At 48.6% G+C, this 22490-nt stretch overlaps 3 protein-coding genes across 7 annotated transcripts; 1 reads left to right on the top strand and 2 right to left on the bottom strand.

Annotated features, from left to right (window-relative positions):
* Positions 1-585: 585 nt before the first annotated feature.
* On the bottom strand, positions 586-14294 carry LOC120382915 (thaicobrin-like). 5 transcript variants are annotated; one of them, XM_039500396.1, is made up of 5 exons: positions 13962-14272; positions 13490-13546; positions 11840-11890; positions 2400-2502; positions 586-1397 (listed from the first exon to the last, which is right to left on the bottom strand). In XM_039500396.1, the coding sequence occupies exons 3-5, from the start codon at positions 11867-11869 to the stop codon at positions 892-894; spliced, it is 639 nt and encodes a 212-aa protein (XP_039356330.1). In that variant the 5' UTR covers positions 11870-11890; positions 13490-13546; positions 13962-14272; the 3' UTR covers positions 586-891. The 5 variants fall into 5 exon arrangements, with proteins under 5 accessions (XP_039356330.1, XP_039356331.1, XP_039356329.1 ...); XM_039500395.1 differs by having other exon boundaries at positions 587-1397; positions 13490-13566; positions 13962-14271; XM_039500394.1 differs by having other exon boundaries at positions 587-1397; positions 13490-13570; positions 13962-14271.
* LOC120382926 (histone H2B 7-like) lies at positions 14244-14767 on the top strand. Its single transcript, XM_039500411.1, has one exon. The coding sequence runs from the start codon at positions 14263-14265 to the stop codon at positions 14626-14628; it is 366 nt and encodes a 121-aa protein (XP_039356345.1). The 5' UTR covers positions 14244-14262; the 3' UTR covers positions 14629-14767.
* A 1692-nt stretch (positions 14768-16459) lies between these two features.
* Positions 16460-17041, bottom strand: LOC120383478 (histone H1-like). Its single transcript, XM_039501636.1, has one exon. The coding sequence runs from the start codon at positions 17039-17041 to the stop codon at positions 16460-16462; it is 582 nt and encodes a 193-aa protein (XP_039357570.1).
* Positions 17042-22490: the final 5449 nt, after the last annotated feature.

Here is a 22490-nt window from a genome sequence, read left to right on the forward strand (position 1 = left end):
TTCTAAATTTAACAACCGGTTCCCGCGAACTGGTGCGAACCGGCTGCAACTCACCACTGCCCGGATCCACAATGGGGCGTAGACATTCCTAAAGGGCTTGTCTCCATGCAACGCTGCCCCTGTTTAACGAAAGCTGGGATTTAAGCCGCATGTAATTAAACCCCTTCAAACGCCTGCGCGGACCCTCTTAAAACAAGACACATGATCCTTTTCAAGTCAATTAGGAGCAAGTTTAAGCTAAAGCCAACTTGCCAACCCCCCCGTGTTCAAAAATGACGAGTCAGGGCTCCTCAAAAATCAAGAGATTTAAAAAAATATATTGTTGTAGCACCTATTCATGGATCAGGACCCTGTTGTGCAAAGTGCTGTACAGACCCAGACTAGAAAATGACCCCTTGCTGCAAAGAGCTTACAATAATAGACGTGGGATATTTTAATTTGTTGGCGCCTTCAGGAGTCACACTTTCAATCTTTCCTCTGCAACTCAGAGGGTGGGAAACTTCTTCCAGGCATTGAATGAATCTTCTTATTCTGCTTCTATTATTAATTGTTAATTAATTAATAATTACCATCTTTATTATTATTTTAATGGATTGATTTAATAAGAGCTCAGATCCTGATGGCATCACAAGAAAAAAAAAACACCAAATATCATGACACTCACAAGAAAACCACGTGTTCTGGCAATGCTTAAAATTGAGCCACGCCGCTCGTAAACCAAATTAAGATCATCCAGACCAGTGTTTGCTCCGGGTTCAAATTAAATCAGACCCCGGTGCAAAGCCTGCATGTAGACAAGGCCGCTGAGGCTCGGGGAGGCTTCGCAGGAAATGGCTAGAGAGAGGGGCACATTTCATGGGGGAGTCCCAGTAGGATGTTTCCCCCTGTGCCTCAAGGGATCAGTGTGAGGTGGACACCTCCGCCCACGTAGAAGAAGGGGAAAATTTTTTCCCCATTGAAGGAGGCCAACATCATAGTTGTATGGTCATCTTCATAAAATGCCACCCAACCCCCTTCATAATCCAGACAAACCCCGATCTTCCCAGGCCTCCCACTATGGGGTTGGGGGGTCTCAGAGGAGCCGAATGCTTCCCTCCGAAGCCACCAGCGCCCCTGAGACCAGATCCCATCCTTGGGGCTAAGAGTGAGCCATTCCTTCCTCTTCACGGACTCTCTGGCGACCCCCACAGCCCACTCTCTCTGATCCCCAAACTCCACCTCCCAGTAATGTCGCCCTGAGGTGAACCCCTGGGAGCCCAGTACACAGGGAGCAAGATCAAATCTGTTGGGATTTTCAGGCAAGTCGGGTTGTGGTTTCTCTCCCGATCTCACAGATTTCCCATCCGCAGACACGATGAGCCAAGGGTTCGCGGTATCAGGATCCAGAATCACATCCGCTGCGGGGGGAGAGGGAGAATTAGAGCGTTAGATCTGGCTGTGTACAGCACATGGGGTCAGAAAGATCTACAGAGGCTGGGCTTCTCTCCCGTAGCCCATCCCTGGGCAGTGGTCCAGGTATCTAGAGCTGAGTCAGTTCCGTGGGCATCTGGCCAATATTGCTAGCAACCAGATTTTCATGCGTTCCTCATGTATCTAGGTTCAACAGCCACAGCATTTGGGGTGCTCACCACCGGCATCCCACCTGGGAGTGCCTGGGAATTGTCATCCTCCAGGAATTGCTTTACGAGACTCCTCAACCACCAGCGGAAAAGGCATCCGCTCCTGTAGTCCCTTAGGGATGGGCTGGTCAAAAGTGTTCCTTCCACTGAAACTGTTCCGTTGGCAATTGTGGGGTTTGATGAAAGGAAAAGGTTCCGCTTTCCTTGATTATTTTTCTAAATTGCTATTTTTTCCACTGGAAAACTAAACAACACTCATCCATGCAAAAAAAAAAAAGCCCAAATTGATTATTTTTCCGTTGCTGGCCAAAACGTCTTCCATTTTCACTCTCCCTTCCACCTTCCCCCAGACCAAAACTGTTGCTTTCCAGGTTGTTGTTTGTTTGCTTGCTTTTAAGAAAGGTCACATTTTTCAGCGCGGGGGTCGTCTCAAATTTTCCAGTCATCTCTATTTAAAAGCATGGGGCCCTTCCCCTCTACCCAAGGCCCCACCCCTCCTCTTCTGCCTCCTTTTACCTGCTGGAGCCCAGAGCGCGCGCACACACACACATATGCACGCACTCCCAGCCCCAGTGCACCAGCTTCAGGGAGGAGCATGGGCAGGCCATGTACGGCTGTTTGAGGAGGCACAGCCTTCCCCAGTTTATGCTATCCACCACCCACGCAAAAGCTTCCTCAGTCGCAGGAGTGCACCAGGAAGCTCATCAGCACCTCCAGTGGCTGTCAGAAAGCATCACACCGTGGAGTGTTTTAGGCTCAGGGTTAGGATGGATGCATTACCTTTGCATTTCTCCAGAAGCTCACTTCTCTGAGGGAAAGCCCCACGGATGAGTTTTGGATCAGGAAGAAGAGTCATCTCTGCTTGAAACTTCCCTTCTGACCGCTAGAGATAAAAACAAACCAACCAACTAACCAACCAAACCCAGAGATTAATAATGCCTCTTCATCTGATTGTTCAATCCTAACAGATGACAAAGGCTTTATCCTTCATCTTTGCCTTGGCATGCAAGCGTGGCGGGGTTGGCATAAGCTTGAGTGTGACTGGGGGTGCCATCAGGAGAGGAATTAGTAAGGGTGAGACAGGGGGTTGCAGAGGAAGATACAGGGAGGAACCCGAGCGTGGTCAAGTTCAGGCTGAATATTGGACAACATCCAGATCATGAGACGAGAGAGTATCAGGCTGTGGAATTGTCTCCCAAGAGAACTGCCAGGAGTGGGCGCTCCATCACTTTGGAGTGTGGACACAAGACTGGACAAAAACCTTGAAAACGGGCTGCAGGGAGCAATCTGGCCCGTGGGCAGCAGGTGAAACTTCCCCTGGGGGAGGCGAGCTCCCTGTCCTACCTCTTCTGCCCACGGCCCTTCCCACACTCTACCCGGGCACCGCTCACACCCCACCCCACCACTTGCCATGTCCCTCCTCTCCTCCAGCTTCTCCCCTGTGGAGGCATGGGTGAGGTGCGGAGGGGAGCAGCGGGTGGGCGGTCTTGTGGGGGAAGGTGGAGGAAAGGAGAGACACGACCGGGACCTCCAGAGAGGGGGTGGAGGAGAGGAGAGACTGACCAGACAGAGGTGGGGCCTCGAGGAAGGGGTGGAGCAGGAAGGGGAAGAGATGGAGCACAGACATGGCTTAGTCTCTCCTGGTCTATTAGACCCACCACCTATGATCATGCCCTAGACATAGGCGCCAACTTGGTGGGTGCACCAGGGCTGGAGCAGCCATGGGGAAAAATTAGTGGGTGCTCTGCACCCACCGGCAGCCAAGCTTCCCTCACCCCTTGCCCCTCCTCCTCCACCCACCCTGAGCACGCTGCGCCCCTGGCTCCACCACCTACCTCCCAGCGTTTCCCGCCTGGCCACCGCCAAACAGCTGTTTCGCAGCGTAGCAAGCTCCAGGAAAGAGGGGGGAGGAGCAGGAATGTGGCACGCTGAGGGGAGGAGGCGGGGCCAGAGCGGGGATTTGAGGAAGGAGTTGGAATAGGGGCAGGGAGGGGGCAGAGTTGGGGCGGGGACTTTGGGAAAAGGGTTGGAATGGGGGTGGGGAAGGGGTGGGGCAGGGCCTCATGGAAGGGGTGGAATGGGGGTGGTCCCGGCAGCAGAGGGGGCACCCAGGGGAAAGAGGGGAAGTCGGCCCTTATGGCCTCAGCCCTGGGAAGATGATACGGAAGGTCTAACCATGCCTTTCCCCCTCGAAATGTATGATTCCTTGCAGTCCCTAGACAATCCACCACCTGTTCTTTGCAGTGTTGTTGTAGCCGGGCTGGTCTCAGGATATTAGAGAGACAAGGTGGGACTGACTGGACCAACTTCGGAAGAAGAGGTCTGTGTAGTTTGCAAGCTTGTCTCTTTCACCAACAGAAGTTGCTCCCATCAAAGATATTATCTTCCCCGTCACGTCTCTCTATTTCACAACCCGGCATTTCAGGAGAACACGCCCTGCCACGGGCGGCAGGTATCGTAGGAAGAGGGAGGCTGTGCCTCCCCAAACAGCCTAGCATGGCCCCTGCCCATGCTCCGGCCTCAGGCCAGGCTCCCTCCTGCTGTTTTCAGCGCTCTGCCCTGACCCAGGCTGGCTGGCCTGGCTCCTGCCGGGACGCAGAGGAGCTGGTGCTGGGGCCAGGCCTCCCGGAACACCGGGGCTGGGGACGCTGCCGCCCGGCGCTCCAGGACTGGAGCCTCGCCCCCGGCCGCCTGGCGCTGGAGCCAGGGGCAGTGGTGGGGAGCAAAAGGGAGGGGTGGTGGAAGAGGAGGAGCCTCATGCACAATGGGAGGGGCCGGGGGCTAGGCTCTCCCAACGGCCGGGTCACCAGCCACCCCTGTGCCCTTAGGAGAGCAAAATATTCTCTGTAGATTTCCATTAGCCCTAACTGCACTTAAGGGTTGGTATCATTTTTCAAGCCATGGCCAGATGTTTAGCAGTCTCTGGAAAGTCATATCCTCTCAATAGGAGGGTAGGTGGCACAAGAAGGGACTTCTTGAGACCAGCCACGGTAGAAGAAAAACAAACCACCCCAGCTTTCATTTGAATGGTGAGACTGAGCTCTTCACACAACACAACCTGAAGTGGGCACGGTCCACACAGACATACAAAACTTGATTGCTAACAACCCAGAGCTTCCACTGTCTTTGTTTATGTGCCACTTCTTTGAGGCAGTTTTTTCCCTCCCATTATTTACGTGAAAAAATATATTTTTTCGTCATTTTGAACTGAAAAACAATCAGAATTTGGCAGTTTGAGGCTGATTTTTGTGTGTGGCAGTTTTGGGGAAAACTTTTTCAAGTGTTGGCACCTTTTGGCTGAATATTTTTTCCCTTTTTGTGTGTGTGTGAAAACAAATCAGGTTTTCATTTTCCTTTAAGTCAAAATTTTCTGTGGAGAAAACAAACACCCCAATTTCTAGGCAATTCTAGTATTTGATCCTCTTCCCAGAAAATGCAAATATAAACTCTTGTTAAAAAAGCAGGAATCAGCATTCCAAGACTTCACAAACCCATCCTGAGCAGACGGATTTTAATCCCTGTTAGAGACAAACCAAACGTACCAAACATCTGCTCTGATCAGAGCCGAGTCAAAGGAGCAAAGCTGTAACAAGCTGACCAAACACACAGCCCACCGGATCCCTTACCTCCAAGCACAGGGTCTGCGGCTACTTCTCCGAAACTCCTCGATAGCCTTCTCAAGGAGACTGGTTTGCAACCGGCTTATATACCTAGCCTCACAAACCGGCTCTGCTCCCAGCCCTCTCCCGGATTGTGAAACAAAATATATGTCCAGTTTGACAGCATTCCCCGCCCGTTTGAGTTGAAGTTTCTCTGGCGAAAGATCTCTCTGCGCTCAGAGGGGGAGGTGATACTACCTGGTTCCTCTGAGCACTGGGTGATGCAGGCTCAGCAGAATTTGTGCTCATGGTTTGTAAACACCAGGTTTCATCCACAATCCCGGCAGTGCTGGAATACATCTAAAGTGGGGGTGCTGAAAGCCAGCCCCCTTTCCCCTGTCTGTGCCCCATCCCCAGAGCTGGGGCTGAGAGCAGGGCCATGTCTCTGGAAGGGTGGGACCCGGAAAGGGCTAAGGGGGCCAAGGATGGGGCCACAGCTGAGGGAGGGCGTGGGGCCGGCAGTGGGACCCCATGCCCGGGGTTGGGAGCCAGTGTGTGGGACTGGGACCAGAGCCTCGGGCGCAGGGGCAGCAGCCAGGACCCCGCCTGAAGGCCAGAAGTGGAGCCCCAGGCACGGGACTGGGACCCCGCATGCAGGGCCAGGAGTGGAGCCCGGCTGTGGGGCCAGCAGCTGGGACCCTGCATGGAGATCCAGGAGTGGAGCCCCGCGTAAAACCTGGGGGTGCTGCAGCAATCCCTGCACCCCAAATCCCGTGCCTATGCACAATCTAGACAGCTGGATGAAACAGCGTCCTGCTGGGGTATTTTCCTGGACTCACAGAAGGCAGAGCTCCTGCTGTGAAGTTCAGTTCCAATCTTCTCTTCACAGAATAGGGTGATCAGATGTTCCAATTGTATAGGGACAGTCCCAATATTTGGGACTTTTTCTCATATAGGCTCCTATTTCCCCCACCCCCTGCCCTCTGTCCCAATTTTTCACACTTGCTATCTGGTGGGCCTACCTACAGCCCCTAACTAAAACTTCTCCAGCGCATCATCAAGGATCTACAACCTATCCTTAAAGATGATCCCTCACTCTCACAGATCTTGGGAGACAGGCCAGTCTTCTCTTACAGACAGCCCCCCAACCTGCAGCAAATACTCACCAGCAACTACACACCACACAACAAAAACACCAACTCAGGAACCAAACCCTGCAACAAACCCCGGTGCCAACTCTGTCCACATATCTATTCAAGTGACACCATCATAGGACCTAACCACATCAGCCATGCCATCAGGGGCTCATTCACCTGCACATCTACCAATGTGATATATGCCATCATGTGCCAGCAATGCCCCTCTGCCATGTACATTGGCCAAACCAGACAGTCTCTATGCAAAAGAATAAATGGACACAAATCTGACAGGAATCATAACATTCAAAAACAAGTAGGAGAACACTTCAGTCTCCCTGGTCACTCAATAACAGACTTAAAAGTGGCAATTCTTCAACAAAAAAACTTCAAGAACAGACTCCAACGTGAAGCTGCGGAACTGGAATTAATTTGCAAATTGGATACCATCAGATTAGGCCTGAATAAAGACTGGGAGTGGTTGAGTCATTACAAAACCTCAACCTCATTTCCCCAATACTAATTTCTCCCTATTGTTACTCACACCTTCTTGTCAACTGTCTGTAATAGGCCACTCTCGTTACCACTTCAAAAATTATTTTTCCTCCCTTGGTAACCTGTTGTTAATTGATTTATCTCATTAGACTGACCTCACGCTTGGTAAGGCAACGCCCATCCTTTCATGTATTTATACCTGCTCCTGTATTTTCCACTTCATGCATCTTCTGAAGTGGGTCTAGCCCACGAAAGCTTATGCTCAAATACATTTGTTAGTCTCTAAGGTGCCACAAGGACTCCTCTTTGTTCTTGCCAGACAGAATGAAATCAAACTAAGTTTTCTTTAACCATCTTAAGAGCTGTTTCTTTATCTGGTGATAGTGGGTGCCATTAGGACAGTATCTCATTCTTAACAGCCTGGTATTACATTATTTTAATCTAATTTAAATGAAATGTGAGGATGTGAGTGACTTCCTGCTTCTCAGCAAATGGCTGCTGCTCTTCTAATCTGGCTGCAGACAAAGGCCTTAGTCTTTCAGCCTTGCAATATGGCTATAGGCAGTGGTGAGCTGGAGCAGGTTCCCACAGGTTCTCAAGAACCGGTTGCTAAAATTAGACCTCTGTGGAGAACCGGTTGTTAAAGGGCCAGGGGATGGGCAAAGAACTCCAGTCCACGGGCCGGACCATCCTGTTGCTCCCAGGATTCCCAGCTGGGGAGGCTGAGGCTCCCCCGGCCCTTCCCCCGCTTCCTCCCAGCTGTAGCGTGGCCAGCCGCCGGCACCAGCTGGGCAGCTCAGCTGAGCTCTGGAGTCGTCCTGCTGCTGCTTTTTGAATGGCCCAGCAAGGTGTGTGTGGGGTGGGGGGGGGCTGCTGCTGTAAGCTCCAGGGCTGGCCAGAGGGGAGGAGGCAAGTGGGGCAATTGGCCCAGGCCCTGCAGGGGTCCCCGGCCCCACAAGGATGTCTCCCTCGGCCTCTCCCTCGCTCCCCCCCCTTAAATCAGAACTTTTTATAGGGAATCGGTTGTTAAGATTTTGGCAGCTCATCACTGGCTATAGGCCAAACAATATGGCTACGGGAAAATGCTTTATCTTTACAGCCACCCCCCCCCCACACACACACACCTGGAGTGGTAGGGCTCCGATGGGCTCAAGCTCTGGCCCCCCTCGTGGAGTCCCGTAGGCAATTTTGTTATCAGAAGGGCGTCGCGGTGCAATGAAGTTTGAGAACCCCTGGTCTATTGTATAGCCAGAGAATAGTGATTGTGAAGGGGCAGCTAAGTGGGAGACGTCTAGGTTGGATATTAGGAAAAACTTTTTCACTAGGAGGGTGGTGAAGCACTGGAATGGGTTATCTAGGGAGGTTGTGGAATCTCCTTCCTTAGAGGTTTTTAAGGTCAGGCTTGACAAAGCCCTGGCTGGGATGATTTAGTTGGTGATTGGTCCTGCTTTGAGCAGGGGGTTGGACTAGATACCTCCTGAGGTCCCTTCCAACCCTGATATTCTATGATTCTAAGGATCATTCACTGAAGGGTAGAAAATAGTGTTGGTCAAGAAATGTGGCTTTTTATTTGTCTGTTCCCCTTCCCCCTGCACTTGGGTTACTTTTGACACACACAAAAAAGGGGGGAGGTTGCCTACATTTTGAGTGGAGAATGTTGCCTTTTTGCAAAAAAAACAAAAAAAAACCAAAAACCCCACACCCTGAAAACCAGAAAACTCACCCGACAGCAAAACATTTCAGCTGAAAAATGCACCAAACCACACGGGTTTTTGCCTAGCAGCATTGCTGCAAACTGGAAACATTTTGGGTGAGGATTTTGGGTGACCAAAATAAATAAATGTTAGGAAAGCAAACAGCCATTTCGCACACACACACACACACACACACACACACACACACACTTTAATCAAAAACCCAATCTTCCAGTGAAAAGAGGTTTTGATGGAAATATTTGACCAACCCTAGAAAAAAATCATCTCAAGAACATTGTGATTCTCATTAAAAACCTACAAAAAACCCTGTTAAAGACTGAGGCTGTATTGCGTAGGCAGGCCAAATAAACAGGGATGGCAGATTGGGGACAGCAGCCTTAGGCTCAGTTTATAAGATGATGCAACATATTAGCATCTAGTTTCCTTCTAGGATCCAGTTCCCAGTGCAACAATACCTCATCTGGAAGGAACAATTGCATCTCTCTAGCCCAGCTAGTTTTTCCTGTCCCTAGTGCCACATACTTTCTCTGGGAGCCTTTACCAGTTTAGGGAAGGGACCAATTGTCCTCTGAGAGACGTCAAAGGATAAGTCTAATCTCTCTCATTTGGAGCGTCTTTTCCTGTGTTTTAGGGAGCCCACAGGGATTAGAACGAGATGAAAAATTGGGGGTGTGGGGAATTGCATAAAAATGAAAATTACAAGTTATTTTCATTTCAAAGTGTTTGGAAATACCCATGTTTAGAACTCTGTTTTTCTCTCTCTCTCAGAAACGTTGTTGGAAATGATTGAGATCCAATAAAGTGAGTGGTAGTAGGTTCTGCAAAATCAGGGGTATTTCTATCAAATACAGAAAAGCAGGGGAAAGTGACTTACACAAAGAACAAATATGACACATTTTAAACACAATTCCCCCATGAAATAAACCTGGGATGAGATGCACACAGTGATTGGCTTTATTCTGTTGTATCTCACTCACTTCACTTTTGTTTCACGTTCTTCTCATTATTTCCGGTGTATGCCCCACACCAGCTGTTGGGTCCTTTGCCTACTTGCTTAAGCAGAAACCACAAGGTATGATGGGTCATTGGCATTTGTCCTGTATTCTTCATGTACCTTAGCCTTTCTATCACACATTGGATTGGTCAGTGGGGAAAAAAAAAGGAAAAAGCCTGGAACGGGTCTTTCAAGCATCTGCTGTGGATTAAAAATAAATGTGGAAACCAACCTTCTGCTTCCATTAATATACTGACCTCAAAAGGAGTCCCACACAGCAAAGCAGAATGTGTTCCAAGAACCTTTTAATGACCAGTTTCCCAGGCATAGCATACGTCTACACTGCCATAAAAGACATGCAGCACAGCCAGCCCGGGTTAGCTGACCTGACTGCAGGGCTATACAATTGCATTGTAAACATATGGGCTTGGGCCAGAGTCTGAGCTCTGAGATTCCACAAGAGAGGAGGGTCTCAGAGCCTAGTCCCACACATCTAGGCGGCAGTTCTAGCCCCACAGCTCAAGCGCGTGTCAATTAACCCAGGTTCTGAGACTTGGTGTTGCGGGTTTTTGTCACAGTGTAGACATAAACCATAGAGTCTAGGCACTAAGGGTACGTCTTCACTACCCGCCAGATCGGCGGGCAGCGATCAATCCAGCAGGGATCGATTTATCGTGTCTAGTCTAGATGTGATAAATCGACACCCGAGCGCTCTCCCGTCGACTCCTGTACTCCAGCCCCTCGAAAGGCGCAAGCGGAGTCAACGGGGGAGCGGCAGCAGTCAACTCACTGTGGTGACTTCAGCTACGATATTCACATAGCTGAAGTTGTGTAACTTAGATCGATCCCCCCAGTGTAGACCAGGGCTTAGGGACTAGGAAGGGCCCATTTCTCAGTTACAATAAGGCAATTATATATAGGGGAAACTCAAGAGACTCTCAACTGTCCCCAAGTGAGCTCAGCCATAAAGGCATCTGAGTCTTGTTGCCTCTTGGGGAATTCCCCTACACATGCCCTGTCCCTGCACAGCCAGATTCCCCCTGGTTTTGTGAGAGTGAGAGATTACCATGGTCCACCACAATGACAGAGAGACATACAGCGGCACTGGTGAGATGGCTGCTGACTTGGACAATGCATAGTTACACACAGCAGTGAGTGTGGATGCAACCAGTCTTTCACTGTGGAGTGTAGCTACACATACCCCTATGCACCACTGCAAGGGTGGGCAAGGCTGTAATACAGAATTAGAGCATCTCCACAAGGCGCTACTATGGAATAGTTGTTCCAGGCTATGTCCCGGTGTAGACAAGCCCTTAGTCTTGGATTCCAAGGAGCTGCCTTCTCTGCCATTGTGCAACGATTTTGTGACTCGTATTAAGACAGTGAGTCTTCATCTCCCTCTAGTTACTGGTCCATGTACTACACCCATTAATAAGCCTACTCCTTTAGTACCCAGTGGTAGCGACTGGTGCTTTTAGAGTTGAAGGACTCAGGTTCAAACCTCACTATTTCCATAATTTAAGTGCAGCTCCCTGCAGTGGAAGCTTTTGTAGAAGCTGCTCTTCCGTCCCCGCTTCCCTGCTGGGGCTGCTCTCAGAGCAGAGACAGAGCAGGAAAGGGAAGAAGGGGAAGCCACTATATTCAGTCCCCTGTGTTGACCTCATGCCCAGCTCTCCAGCCGCACACAGCCAAGGAGAATGGAGGAGACTGTGCCTGTGAGCGGGGATATAGAGCCCCCTATAGTCCAGAGGAGAAGTGACACATTTTAGATGTGTTGCATCTGAAGAAGTGGGTTTTTAACCCACCAAAGCTTATGCCCAAATAAATCTGTTAGTCTTTAAAATGCCACTGGACTCCTTGTTATTTTAGATATGCTACCCAGCTGGTAGAAGAAGTAGCTCTAGTATCAACTCCAGCCCTGGAGGAGAAAGGAAGTGGTAGCCTTGAAGAGAGAGGGCTCAGGGGACATTTCTCTGAATGCTGGTATTTAAAACAGCATGTCAATGTCTACTGGAATGAGAGTGTCAGAGTTAAGGCATTTTGGGTGCTGATTCTATTCAATATAGTTTCTATTCAATGTTGTGTGTGTGTGTGTGTGTGTGAGAAATGGCTGTTTGCGTGACATAGCTTGCGATTTCCTTAGTTTGTAATGTTTCAATTTGTATTTTTGTGCTGGGTCTTATTTTGTTATGAACATAGCAGCTTTAGCTGGAAGGTAATTAAAGGGGTCTGGGTTTTTTTTTAGGGGGATTGGAAGAAAAAGTTCCAAATGGGAACTTACCCTTTTATATCGCCCCATAGTTGTAATCATTTCTTTCTCCGGGTTAGGTGGCTGGAACAGGTGAAAGAGACAAAATTAGTATATTATAATTCTGTATATTGCAATAGCCCATTGATGTCCAGGGGCTAAATCACATTACAAATTCCCATGGAAAATGTTGGCTTTTTATCTCCCATCTTCCACAAAATTTTTCTTTTTGTTTTGTTTTGTTTTTCAGCAACCAAAAATTCTCAGCCAAAAACTGCTGAAAAACAAACAAACAAAAAACAAATAAACCAAAAGTTTGGCAACAATTTTGAAAAATGTTTTTGTCTAATTTTTTTTGTTTCAGTTTCCTGATTGGAAATTGAATTTTTTTCAGTTAAATTAGACAAATTCTGATATTGAAAATAATATTTTAAAAAAGTTTTGAGAGAAATTGTTTTGACCAGCCCAACTAGAGCCCCAGTGTGTTAAGCTCTTAGTACAAACACGTCAGGAAAAGACAGCCTCTGCTTCTCAAAATTTACAATCTCAATAGACATCTAGAGACAAGTGAATACAGCAAAGGATTGGTGGAGGAGCACAAGTTAACTATAAGATTTCATACTGCCTGCCTGGCCCATGTTTATGGTGATGTTTTTTTAAAATGTGGTTGAGGTATTCCCTTAAAAGTAGATTGAAAATTTTCTGTTAAAACTGGATTTCGTGATTGAAAATTGGGTTTTGGCCAAAAAAAAAAAAGTTGAAAAATCAAATGCCTGAAAACCAAAATTTGGAAACTGAAAAATGTCCATATGGAAACACTTCTATGGTATCTCAAATGGAGCAGCCCAGAGAGAGACTGGTTGTATAGATGTGGAGAGGTGAAAGTTAGAGTTCGTGGGACCCCCCCCAACCTCTCTGGCCAGCCCCCTCTTAGCAGGAGTCGCTGGCTGGGAATCTCAATCTCCCATCAGCCACTAATTCACTACTTTCATATTGGAGAGACTTGATAGAAAACTAGTTGAGCTGAAAGCCGACCCCAGCATAGACAAATTATTCATAGAATCATAGGGTTGGAAGGGACCTCAGGAGGTCTGCTGCTCCTCTGCTGGACCTGGCTGGAAACTTACCATATTATCAACAGACCTCTTTTTCTTCTGTGTATACTGCTCTATATGCACACAGCCTTTCAGTCACCCGGGCATGTGCCTATATTTGCTCCATCCATCCAGCAGCAGCAGAATCTCTTTTTTGGGAGAATTTTGCACCCAGGGAGTGAAGGGGCAAGAATGAAGAAGACAGCTTTTGTGTGCTATCCATGCCAAGTGAATCGCTATCAGGCAGAGCAACCAACCTACATCTTCATAGAGAGGTTGATCTTCTCTAGCTATATGTTGGTATATTCTCAGTGATTTAAACAAAAGAACGCCATATTTAAATGGTTTTAATTGTTTAGGTTAAAACTCCTTCCAGTGAAGTCTGATGTCAAGTCAAAAATCTGGGGAAATGAGAAGGGAAGGCGGGGAAAAGTACAGTATCCAGAAAACAACAGGGGGTCTCTCTGGTCAAAGGTTTTGAAACCTGGGTGCCTAGAGTTAAAGCCTTAACTACATAAGTAAACTCCAAAATGTTGTAGGCTCCCCATCCGCCAAAAAAAGTTCTAAGTTATCAGCAGCACCTATTTACCTCAGGAGTAGCTGCTGGTGGACAGTAGTTTTAGACTCAGGACATCTGTTCAGACACCTAGGAATAGATTTAGAAACCTAACTTCAGACACAGAGAGAGAGAGAGAGAGAGAGAGAGAGATTAGATTAAATGATTTTCTCCCAAACAAGTTAATTATTTAATAAAGGATAGCAGTAACAACAGTTTTAAAAAATCCATTCTTTGACCCCTGCAAAAGAAGTCACGTCTCTTTTGTACACATGGCAAGTGCTGATCAAAACGTCTGTTTTCTGTCAACATGGAACTGTGTACCAAGAGTCAAAAGGCCAGTGATCAGAACTGCACTGAACTGGTTCTTGTTACATCTATGAGTTACATGTAAAGAGTTAAAATAAAATGATTTTAAAAATACGGGAAAACAAGATAACTTCCAACATGCTAGACGTTCTCCAATAGAAATTTAAATAGTAAATATTTTCTGACTTTTACAAACCTTTGTTGGAATCATAGAGGATCAAACTGCTTTGTTGAGAGGGGGCTAATATAAGAAGAAAGTTTAGTACAACACTAGATGCTGTCATTTATGCCGCCTTCTCAGTAGCAGATGGTGAATAAAGGGAGCGGTCCTGTTCAAGCTATCGGACTGCACGCACGAACAAGGAGTGCCTTCTAGGGGAGGGGAGGACCGAAGACCTCTCAGTCTTCATTCAGGTCGGCACCCAATCTATATAAAGAGGAACTTCGAGACCGTTGGCGTTTTTTTATGTTGGTTGAGAGCAGGGAAGTGAGGGAGGATGTCTGCGCGCGTGCCGAAGAAAGGTGGGAAGAAGCTGGTTGCGGAGGGTGCGAAGAAAGCCGATAAGAAGCGGAAAAGGAGCCGCAAAGAGTCTTACTCTATTTATGTCTACAAGGTGTTGAAGCAGGTCCATCCGGACACGGGCATTTCTTCTAAGGCCATGAGTATTATGAATTCCTTCGTGAGCGACCTTTTCGAGCGCATCGCCGCAGAGGCGTCCCGCTTGGCTTTATACAACAAAAGATCGACCATCAGCTCAAGAGAGATCCAGACTGCGGTGCGCCTGCTGTTGCCTGGGGAGTTGGCGAAGCACGCCGTGTCCGAAGGCACTAAAGCTGTCACCAAATACACCAGCTCTAAATAAAGCTCTGCGTGCTGTGGCTGTGTTAAGGTGAAACCATCCACCGAATTAAGACCCAAAGGCCCTTTTAAGGGCCACCCACTTATCTCATAAAAGAGCTGCTCGTCGTAAGGGAAACTAGCCTAATCAGGTATCAGAGGGGTGGCCGTGGATTAGTTACTGATCGAGATTTCATCAGTTAAATGTTCATCATTCCTGACCATACAGAATTGATAAAAGCAATATTGGGAAAGGAAACGGGTGAAAAGGTTCATTTTTAACATACCCACATATGCAAGTATTGTGGCAATTAGGTTTGTTTTATAAACAGGTGGTTTACGTGCTATAAATTCTTTGCATAGCAGATACCCTAATCCCTTAATAACCTTGCCTTTTATATTGAAATACGAGAATCAAACGCAGCTGGAGAATTTCTTTTTTTAAGAAACTTTAACTTGTATTTATGAATATTGCAAACAGTTGAAACGTTTTCATTCACAAAGGACTTGGATACCAAGGAGTCTTCATTTCCCAAAGACTGGAAAAACAGCAGCCCCAAAGCTGTAACGAAGCAAAACCACCACAATCCGAATTGAAAGGGGATGGGGAAGGAATAAGGCATAAACTAAAAAACTGCTTTTTATCTTCCCCAAAATAACCTGAAGCCACCTGGCTGTTTCTCTCTTTACCACTTCTCAGCAACATGTTAACAAAATCCGCTGATAAAATTTCAGTCTGAAATGGTGCCTGCTGTCACTGTCCCTTTCAGGCAGCAAACCAGGCACTGTCACTGTCTTCTGCGGAGCTGTCGCAGGAGTCTGGGCATAGCCGTGGAGTGATGCTAACTAAATAGCATCCTACTTGTAAATCTACATTTCAGGTGCAGACAGCTCGGAAATACACCAGGAACCGTGGGGCAAGATCCACTCACTGCCCTTCCAGATGCGGGAAAACCAACCCTCGCTCAGAAATATACAGAGCGGATAGCGGCTCCTCCTGCTCGAGATCCCTGGTGGTTCTAAAACAGTTTTATCAGGTCGGGGCGGCAGCATGCGTGTGACGTTTATCTGATGGGGGAGCCGGGTCCTTTCTGTTGTTAAAGTCTCTTTGGAAGTCAAATTCCTCCTAAGTCTTCAACTGGAGTTTTTATAAGACGGGGCCACCTACCTAACTTCCCTGCTCCCCCCACGTACATATTCCAATCTGCCCTTGAAAACGCAGGAATCTTGGCCCTCCACCCAGCCAGCCCTGGCTTCATTCGGGAGTGCGGCTGAGGCAGAAACAGGACAGTCCTGTCTCCTTGAACTCCTCCCCAACCATGGGTAGTCACGGAAACCTTTCGGGCATCCTACCATGACTGCATTATGGGCAATGCCAGAATGCACATAATACGTGGGGATTTAGGTTTTTCCCAGACTACTTGTACGTCTCCTCCACCTGCTACATCACATTCTGAGATAAGGTTGGGAATAATTGGGGTTTAAAATGCTCATAGTTCAATACACAAAACTCCTATATTTTCTGGTCACTTGATCGCCGTATCTGCTGATTTTTCACACTCGTTCCCGTCAGGCACTGAGAGAGGCTCATCATATTTAACAATATAGTAAAACCAGGCCCCATATCTCGCCTCTTTCTAAAGAGCAGGGGAAGACCTAAAAAGCCGGTTTCTGGTTTCCCTAGCGCACGTGCTGTTTTCAGGTGAAATCAAAGGGAGATTTGCCAGAGCGAGGGCTGGAGTGTTTGGTCCTAAAAAAGGAGACATCAGGGCATTCGTGCTTAAAGCTCTCCTGGAAATGGTTTGGGGTGGCTCTTAAAAGAGCCGTTGTTTCGTTGCGGTGAATCAATAGATCTGTTAAGATTTCCGCTGGGGAGCCATTGCCCCGCGAGCAGAGGAGGCCGCAGAAGTCTTGCCAGCTCCTTTGCCTTCGGCCACGTTCCTCATCTTCCCGGGGGCCTTTGTCCCCGTCCCTTTGTTCTTCTTCTTGATCTTTTTAGCCTCGTGGTTGGCAGGCGGCTTTTTATCTGCCCGTCTCTTCTGCTTCGCCGGCTTCTTGGCCTCCTTGGTCTTGGGCAGCTGCAGAACGAGCTGCGTTTTGCCGACCCCTGGTTCTTTGCAGAGCTGGTAGGAGCCGGGAGCCCCAGTCACTCCAGGCACCTTGCACAGGATGTTGTTGGTGACCAGCTTCTTTAGCGCCGCTTTGATGCGGCTTTTGTTCCTCTGGACGTCGACTCCCGTCGCCGCCAGCTCCTTCTCGATGGCCACCAGGGAGAAGCCCTTGCGGCTCTTGGAGAAATCCACGCTCCACAGGATGAGCTGGGCAAAAGCCGGCCGCTGTCTTCGAAGCGGCTTCTTCTTCCTTCTCTTCTTTTTCCTTTGGCTGGCAGGAGCTTCAGCTGCGGCTGGAGCTTCAGGGGCCGTTTGCGCTGTATTCATCTCGGCCTAGAGGGGGCGCCGCTTCTGCGGCCACCAGCGCTGCTCCGCTGCCTATTCCTTAGAAGCCTATTGGCTCGTTGCTGCAGGCGCTTGCGGCTCAGCCTGTCTCCCACTAGCTGCTCTCGCCGCCGACTGGAAGCCAGGGCTGCTGCCCGCGGCTAATTATAGCCTGGACTCGGACGCAACCGAATCAACCTCCTGCTTCCGCAGCTCTAGGCTCTCCTCCAAAGTGTTTCTGTCCAGCACCGAAAACCTGAGTTTCCAGGGCCGCCCAGGGGGGGGGGGCAAGAGGGGCAATTTGCCCCAGACCCCGGGCCCCACAGGGGCCCCCACGAGAGTTTTTCGGGGCCCCTGGAGCGGGGTCCTTCACTCGCTCCGGGGGGCCCAGAAAAGTCTTGCGGGGCCGGGCCCAGGAGCTTCTTCCGCTCCCGGTCTTCGCCGGCGGGGGGTCCTTCCGCTCCGGGGCGGAAGGACCCCCCACTGGCGAATTACCGCCGAAGCGGGACCCGCCGCCGAAGTTCAGCTCGGTCTTCGGCGGTAATTCGGCGGCGGGGGGCCCTTCCGTTCAGGGACCCGCGCTGGGGGCCCGCCTCCGTCGAATTACCGCCGAAGACCGAGCTGCACTTCGGCGGCGGGTCTTCGGGGCACTTCGGGGGGAACGGAAGGGCCCCCTGCCACCGAAGACCCCAGGCCCCGGGAATCCTCTGGGTGGCCCTGTGAGTTTCTAAGAGCACACGAGGCCTCCTTTCATTCCACAGAAGACTTCTTGTCCAAATCGGGAGGGTGTTTCATTCCCTGATGTTGGTGTTAAGGCATGAATGTCCTGGTGGGGGGTAGGGGGAGAGAGAAAGTGAAAATAAAACCACCAAAGCCTCCCACACATCTCCAGCTCTACACTCAGACTGGAGCAGTATCTGATATTTTTCTCTTAAGGAATGTTAAAATTCGCAGCCTTGCCTCTGACAGAAAGAGGAACAGGAATGAATGAAAAATCAACCTATAAAGGAATTCAATAGATAATTTTGTGGAGTGGGGAGGAATTGTTTTTAAATAGGGCAAGTGAATTTATCAGTCAAGATCATCAGGGATCCAATTCCATGCTCTGTGTGTCCCTAAACCTCTGACTGCCAGCTGCTGGGACTGGAAGATGGGATAGATCACTAGGTAATTGCCTTGGTCTGTCCATTCCTTCTGAAGCATCTGGCATTGGCCACTTCAGAAAACAGGATATTGGACTAGATGGGCCTTTGGTCTGACCCAGTATGACCATTTGTGTTGATAGTAGAGCATGATAGTTTTAGGAGAGAAAAAGAGAGAGAGAGAAAAGGGGCTGTCTCACTGGTTCATTTAGGATCCTCATTCTCATTGGCTCAGGGGAGCGAGACTCCTACTAGCCAATCAGGATGGAGGAACTGCTCAGCTCTCCGGTTATAAGAAAAGTCGCTCAACCACGCTACTCTGTTGAGAGAAGAAAAGTGCCATGTTGATAGTGTGTGCAGGGCTGCTTGTGAGGAAAGGAAGTTGCCTAGGTGAAGTCTTGTTCAGTTGGGTGGGGCTACAATTCCCTGTGGGTAGGCTACATAAGCTGCTACATGAGATGTAGTAGAAATATTGTCTTTAGATAATTTAGTTGGGGTGCTGAAGTATCTGAGAATGAGTCCTAGGAACAGTGAGACGAACCAAACTGTTCTGCACCATCCATAGTTTGCTGTCTACAAAGATGGAAGAGCTGAACAAGCTCTTGTGGGGGTCTTGCCCAACACTGAGGTTGTTTTTTGTATGAGAAAGCACCACTTAGTAACAGTAGTAACTAACACTGAACCTAGTATCAAGAACTAAAGCTGTGTCTGTTTTTGACTTCCTGTCACCTTTATAGGAACAGGCACTGCAAATTCTCCTTGATACAGATAAGAAGAAATCTCTGATAATGCATTAGTCCCACTCTTCCTTCCTTCTAGCCAGCTATTGTTAGCTGTGGGGATTTCCTTTAAATTTTACCCACATTCTATTTCCTTCATTGATCTATATGATCGTCATGATAGAAAACACTCCAAAGGGAGCACTGATTACAAGTAATGCATATTCCACCCATTTACAATGCATATAATTCCATAGTGTGTGCATACAACAAAATAAGAATTTGTCTCAGTATGTGGCCAGCTAAGAAGTATACAGCTCCACGGGGTGTCTACCTATATGGGATATGTTCATTTGCATATTTCTGAAAATTTGTTCCTTAAATGAGAAATGTTCAAATACATAAATGGGAGATTTTCAAAGGTATACATGGCAGTTAAACTCAATCAGAGTTGGGAGTCTTCATTAGAATTAGACTTTCCAGTTAGGCCTAATTGTTATTTGTGACTTTGAAACTCTTTCTTTAAAAGTCTACAAGGACAAAAAGATGCAGAGTTACAGGAGAATTAAGAGCACAGTGATAAAGGATCTCACTGCTGTAGGGCTTTTTGTAATTTTTTGGCAGGTGAATGTACTGCTTAATGTCAAATGTCAGACACGTTTGTCATGCAGTTACACAGCCCAGTTTTGTGACCTATCCCAGAGAGCAACTCATGAATACCTCGGACAACGCCAGTGGGGGAACCAGCTCCGTGTCCTGGAGCGGAGAGGGCGAAATGATGGTGCAAATCGGGGCTGGCGCTTTTTTGCGGGCAACTTGAGTGGGGCGGAAGAAACACAGGCTGGGGCGAGGCGCTGAGGCGGGAATAAAGCAGGCGGTTGATTCGGTTGCGTCGGGCTCTGCTCTCTATCTGGCCTCGAGCGGCGGCCGCTGGGCTCAGTGTCAGGGCGGCGGCGCCACGTGCGGGTCTCGGTGCCAGCAGCTGGGATTGGGTCGCAGGGACATGTCCGGTTCGCTTCCTCTCCCCGCGGGTTTTGAGAATCCCCGGCGCAAGAGAAGGAGGAAATCGACTCTCAGCCAGGTCGTTCTCCGGGCTGCTGCTGTCCCCGCCGCCGGCAGAGGCGCCTCTCTCGCCGCCATCAAGAAGATGCTGGAGAGCGAGGGGCCGCATTAAGACTCTGCTCCGTTCTCTCCTGAGCCAAGGGGCTCTGCGTCGGGTCAGCGGCAGCGGCGCCTGAGGCTCTTTCAGGCTCCAGCGGGAAGGCGGCGCCGCCGAAGCGGAAAAGAGGGAAACAGCCGCGGCCCGGAGGCGCCAGAGCTGGGCGAAGACAGGAACAGCTGCCCCAGGGCCACGTGACCCCCGCGGGGAAATCAAAGCGGCTGCTGCACTTCCCAAGAGGCTCAGCAGGAGCCCGGGCAAAATCAGGGGGACGGTGGCAACGCGCAGAAAGCAAATTTTTTAGACGATATTTTTAAGGGCGCCTTCCTTCTGGAGTGACGGCCCAGGCCCGGAGCGAGAAACAAAACCCCAACGGTTCTTTTCAGAACCATCCCCCAGAGTTCATCAAAAGAGCGAATGACTTTGCTCTCTGGTGCCGTATTTTGTAACGCGGCTTTTTTAGAGATTAGGGAGGGCTGTGTGTGTTGTATGTATTCCTAGACTAGAAAGCAACCGGCAGCGCTACCACTGATGAATGCATTTTATGGTAGGCAGGTCAGGAAAACCAACAACAGTAGGACAAGGCAGGGAGCTTTCAAGATTAGTTAGATCCTGCCATTGAAGTAACTGACTTAAAGGGGGGTTGACCTTATTTTGTTGGTTTGTTTTTTTTATTTGGTAAAGAAGGCGACTGACCCACGTTTATATAGTTTTCACTTTCTCTAACTCCTAGGATTTGGTCCCATACAAACACAGGAAAAAAAGTTATTTTTTTAAAGGTACATTTGTGCTAACGCTCTTTTAGAGAAAGTTTTTGGGGTGGCTCTTAAAAGAGCCTTTGGATTTATTTATTTTTTCGGTAGAATGAATCAGTAGAATTATGCCTTTCAAGACTTCCCCTCCAGAGATATTTCCCACTGCATAAAGGATACAGAAGTGACAGTTTCTCCAGTTCCCTCTTCCTGATCCACAAGATCTGCTTTCCTCGTGGCTTTTTTCTTCGCTGCTTCCCCCCCCCCCCCCTTGATTTTCTCAGCCCCCTGCTTCTTTGGCGATTTGTCCTTCTTCACCAGCTGTGGGGGTAGCTTCGCTTCTGCAATGAGCTGGTAGGAACCTGGGACCTTAAGCAAGACATTCGTGTCGACCAGCTTTCTGAGCCCCGCTTTAATGCGGGCTTTATTCTTCTTAACATCGATCCCCACCGCCGCCAGCTCTTTCCTGGTGACGCCCAGGGAGACCTCCCCGGAGTGCTGGGAGAAATCCACGGTCTGGAGAATGAAGTGGGCAAAACCTTCGCGGTCTTTTCTAGTTATCAGCACCGCCTTCTTCTTCTTCCGCTTCGTTCTCTTGTTGGCTGGCGCCTGGGAAGGGGCAGCTGGCTGATCTGTGTTCATCTGGGTAGATAAAAGAGGCTCCGCGTTTTCTGTTTTTGATAGTTGTTCTCTACTTGCTGCGACGCAGACTGAAAAATCAAGCTCGTCGCTTCCTGCACCTCATGCTGCAGCAGACTGAAAGCCGGGTCAGACAGCTGCAGCTAGAGGGGTAGTTATACCAGTGTCTGACGCAACCGAATCAACCTGGTTCTATCCCCGCCTCTCTCTGGTCCTCAGCACTAACAACCTACGTGTTATGTTCGCCTGGTGGAGCTGTTAAAATTAATCAGAGTTTGGTGATCAGATAAACTAAAACAATAAAGAGCTGGCAGAGAAAATATACAAAAATCTCGAATCTGCTCCCTGACTAAGGAAGCCAATAAACAAAAATTGTGATTTTTCTTCAAATTATTGTTAAAATTCCACCATTTTCTCAGGATATTCCCTAGAATAAGGATAAGAGAAGGTTTTGCACTATGGCACTTTAATTCCATGACAGATACTTTAGAGGCGAGGAAACATTGGTTCTCTTTTTGCTCGGTTTCCCGGAGGAGCTAATGAAAAAGAGAAATGTTTGGATCCTTAATTACATATCAAGAGAGCGAGGCGTGATGGGTAGATACAGAAGTGAAGGGTGAGACCTGTACTAGTGAAAGGTTGGGTGGTAGGCGGTCTCAGTCTCCCTTCAGGTCTGCCAGTACATACTACTTAATAAATGGGAACTCCGCGCTCCTACGTTTCGGTTTTTTTGTAGGGAAAATAATAGAGGCGGGGGGGATGTTTGTACAATGAAGAAATATAGACAGATGCTGGTTGGTGATGACGCAAAGAAGGGTGAGGGAAAAGAATAGGAAAGCGTTTTATTCCGCATAACTGTAAGAGATGCTGAAGTAGGTACTCTAAGGTCCTGAGCATCTTGAATTCTACCGCAAATGATCTGTCTGAGCGCATTGCCACAGAATTTATCGTGCCTGTCCATATACAGCAAGCTCTGGGAAGTCAGCTACAGAGAAGTCGAGGCTGCATGGATCTCGGCCTGAAGCGTGAGTGGGTTTGTCC

This window comes from Mauremys reevesii, linkage group 15 (genome assembly GCF_016161935.1).
Source record: "Mauremys reevesii isolate NIE-2019 linkage group 15, ASM1616193v1, whole genome shotgun sequence".
In the NCBI taxonomy this organism is placed as follows: domain Eukaryota; kingdom Metazoa; phylum Chordata; order Testudines; family Geoemydidae; genus Mauremys; species Mauremys reevesii.

Bases quoted from the DNA above. Each gene is read 5' to 3' on its own strand.
- LOC120382915 (XM_039500396.1), bottom strand. From the start codon at position 11,869: ATGATTACAACTATGGGGCGATATAAAAGG. The intron at 2,503-11,839 runs GTAAGTTCCCAT...TTTTATCTCTAG, and splicing joins CTATGGGGCGATATAAAAGG to CGGTCAGAAGGGAAGTTTCA. The intron at 1,398-2,399 runs GTAATGCATCCA...CTCCCCCCGCAG, and splicing joins GCTTCTGGAGAAATGCAAAG to CGGATGTGATTCTGGATCCT.
- LOC120382926 (XM_039500411.1), top strand. From the start codon at position 14,263: ATGTCTGCGCGCGTGCCGAAGAAAGGTGGGAAGAAGCTGGTTGCGGAG.
- LOC120383478 (XM_039501636.1), bottom strand. From the start codon at position 17,041: ATGAATACAGCGCAAACGGCCCCTGAAGCTCCAGCCGCAGCTGAAGCT.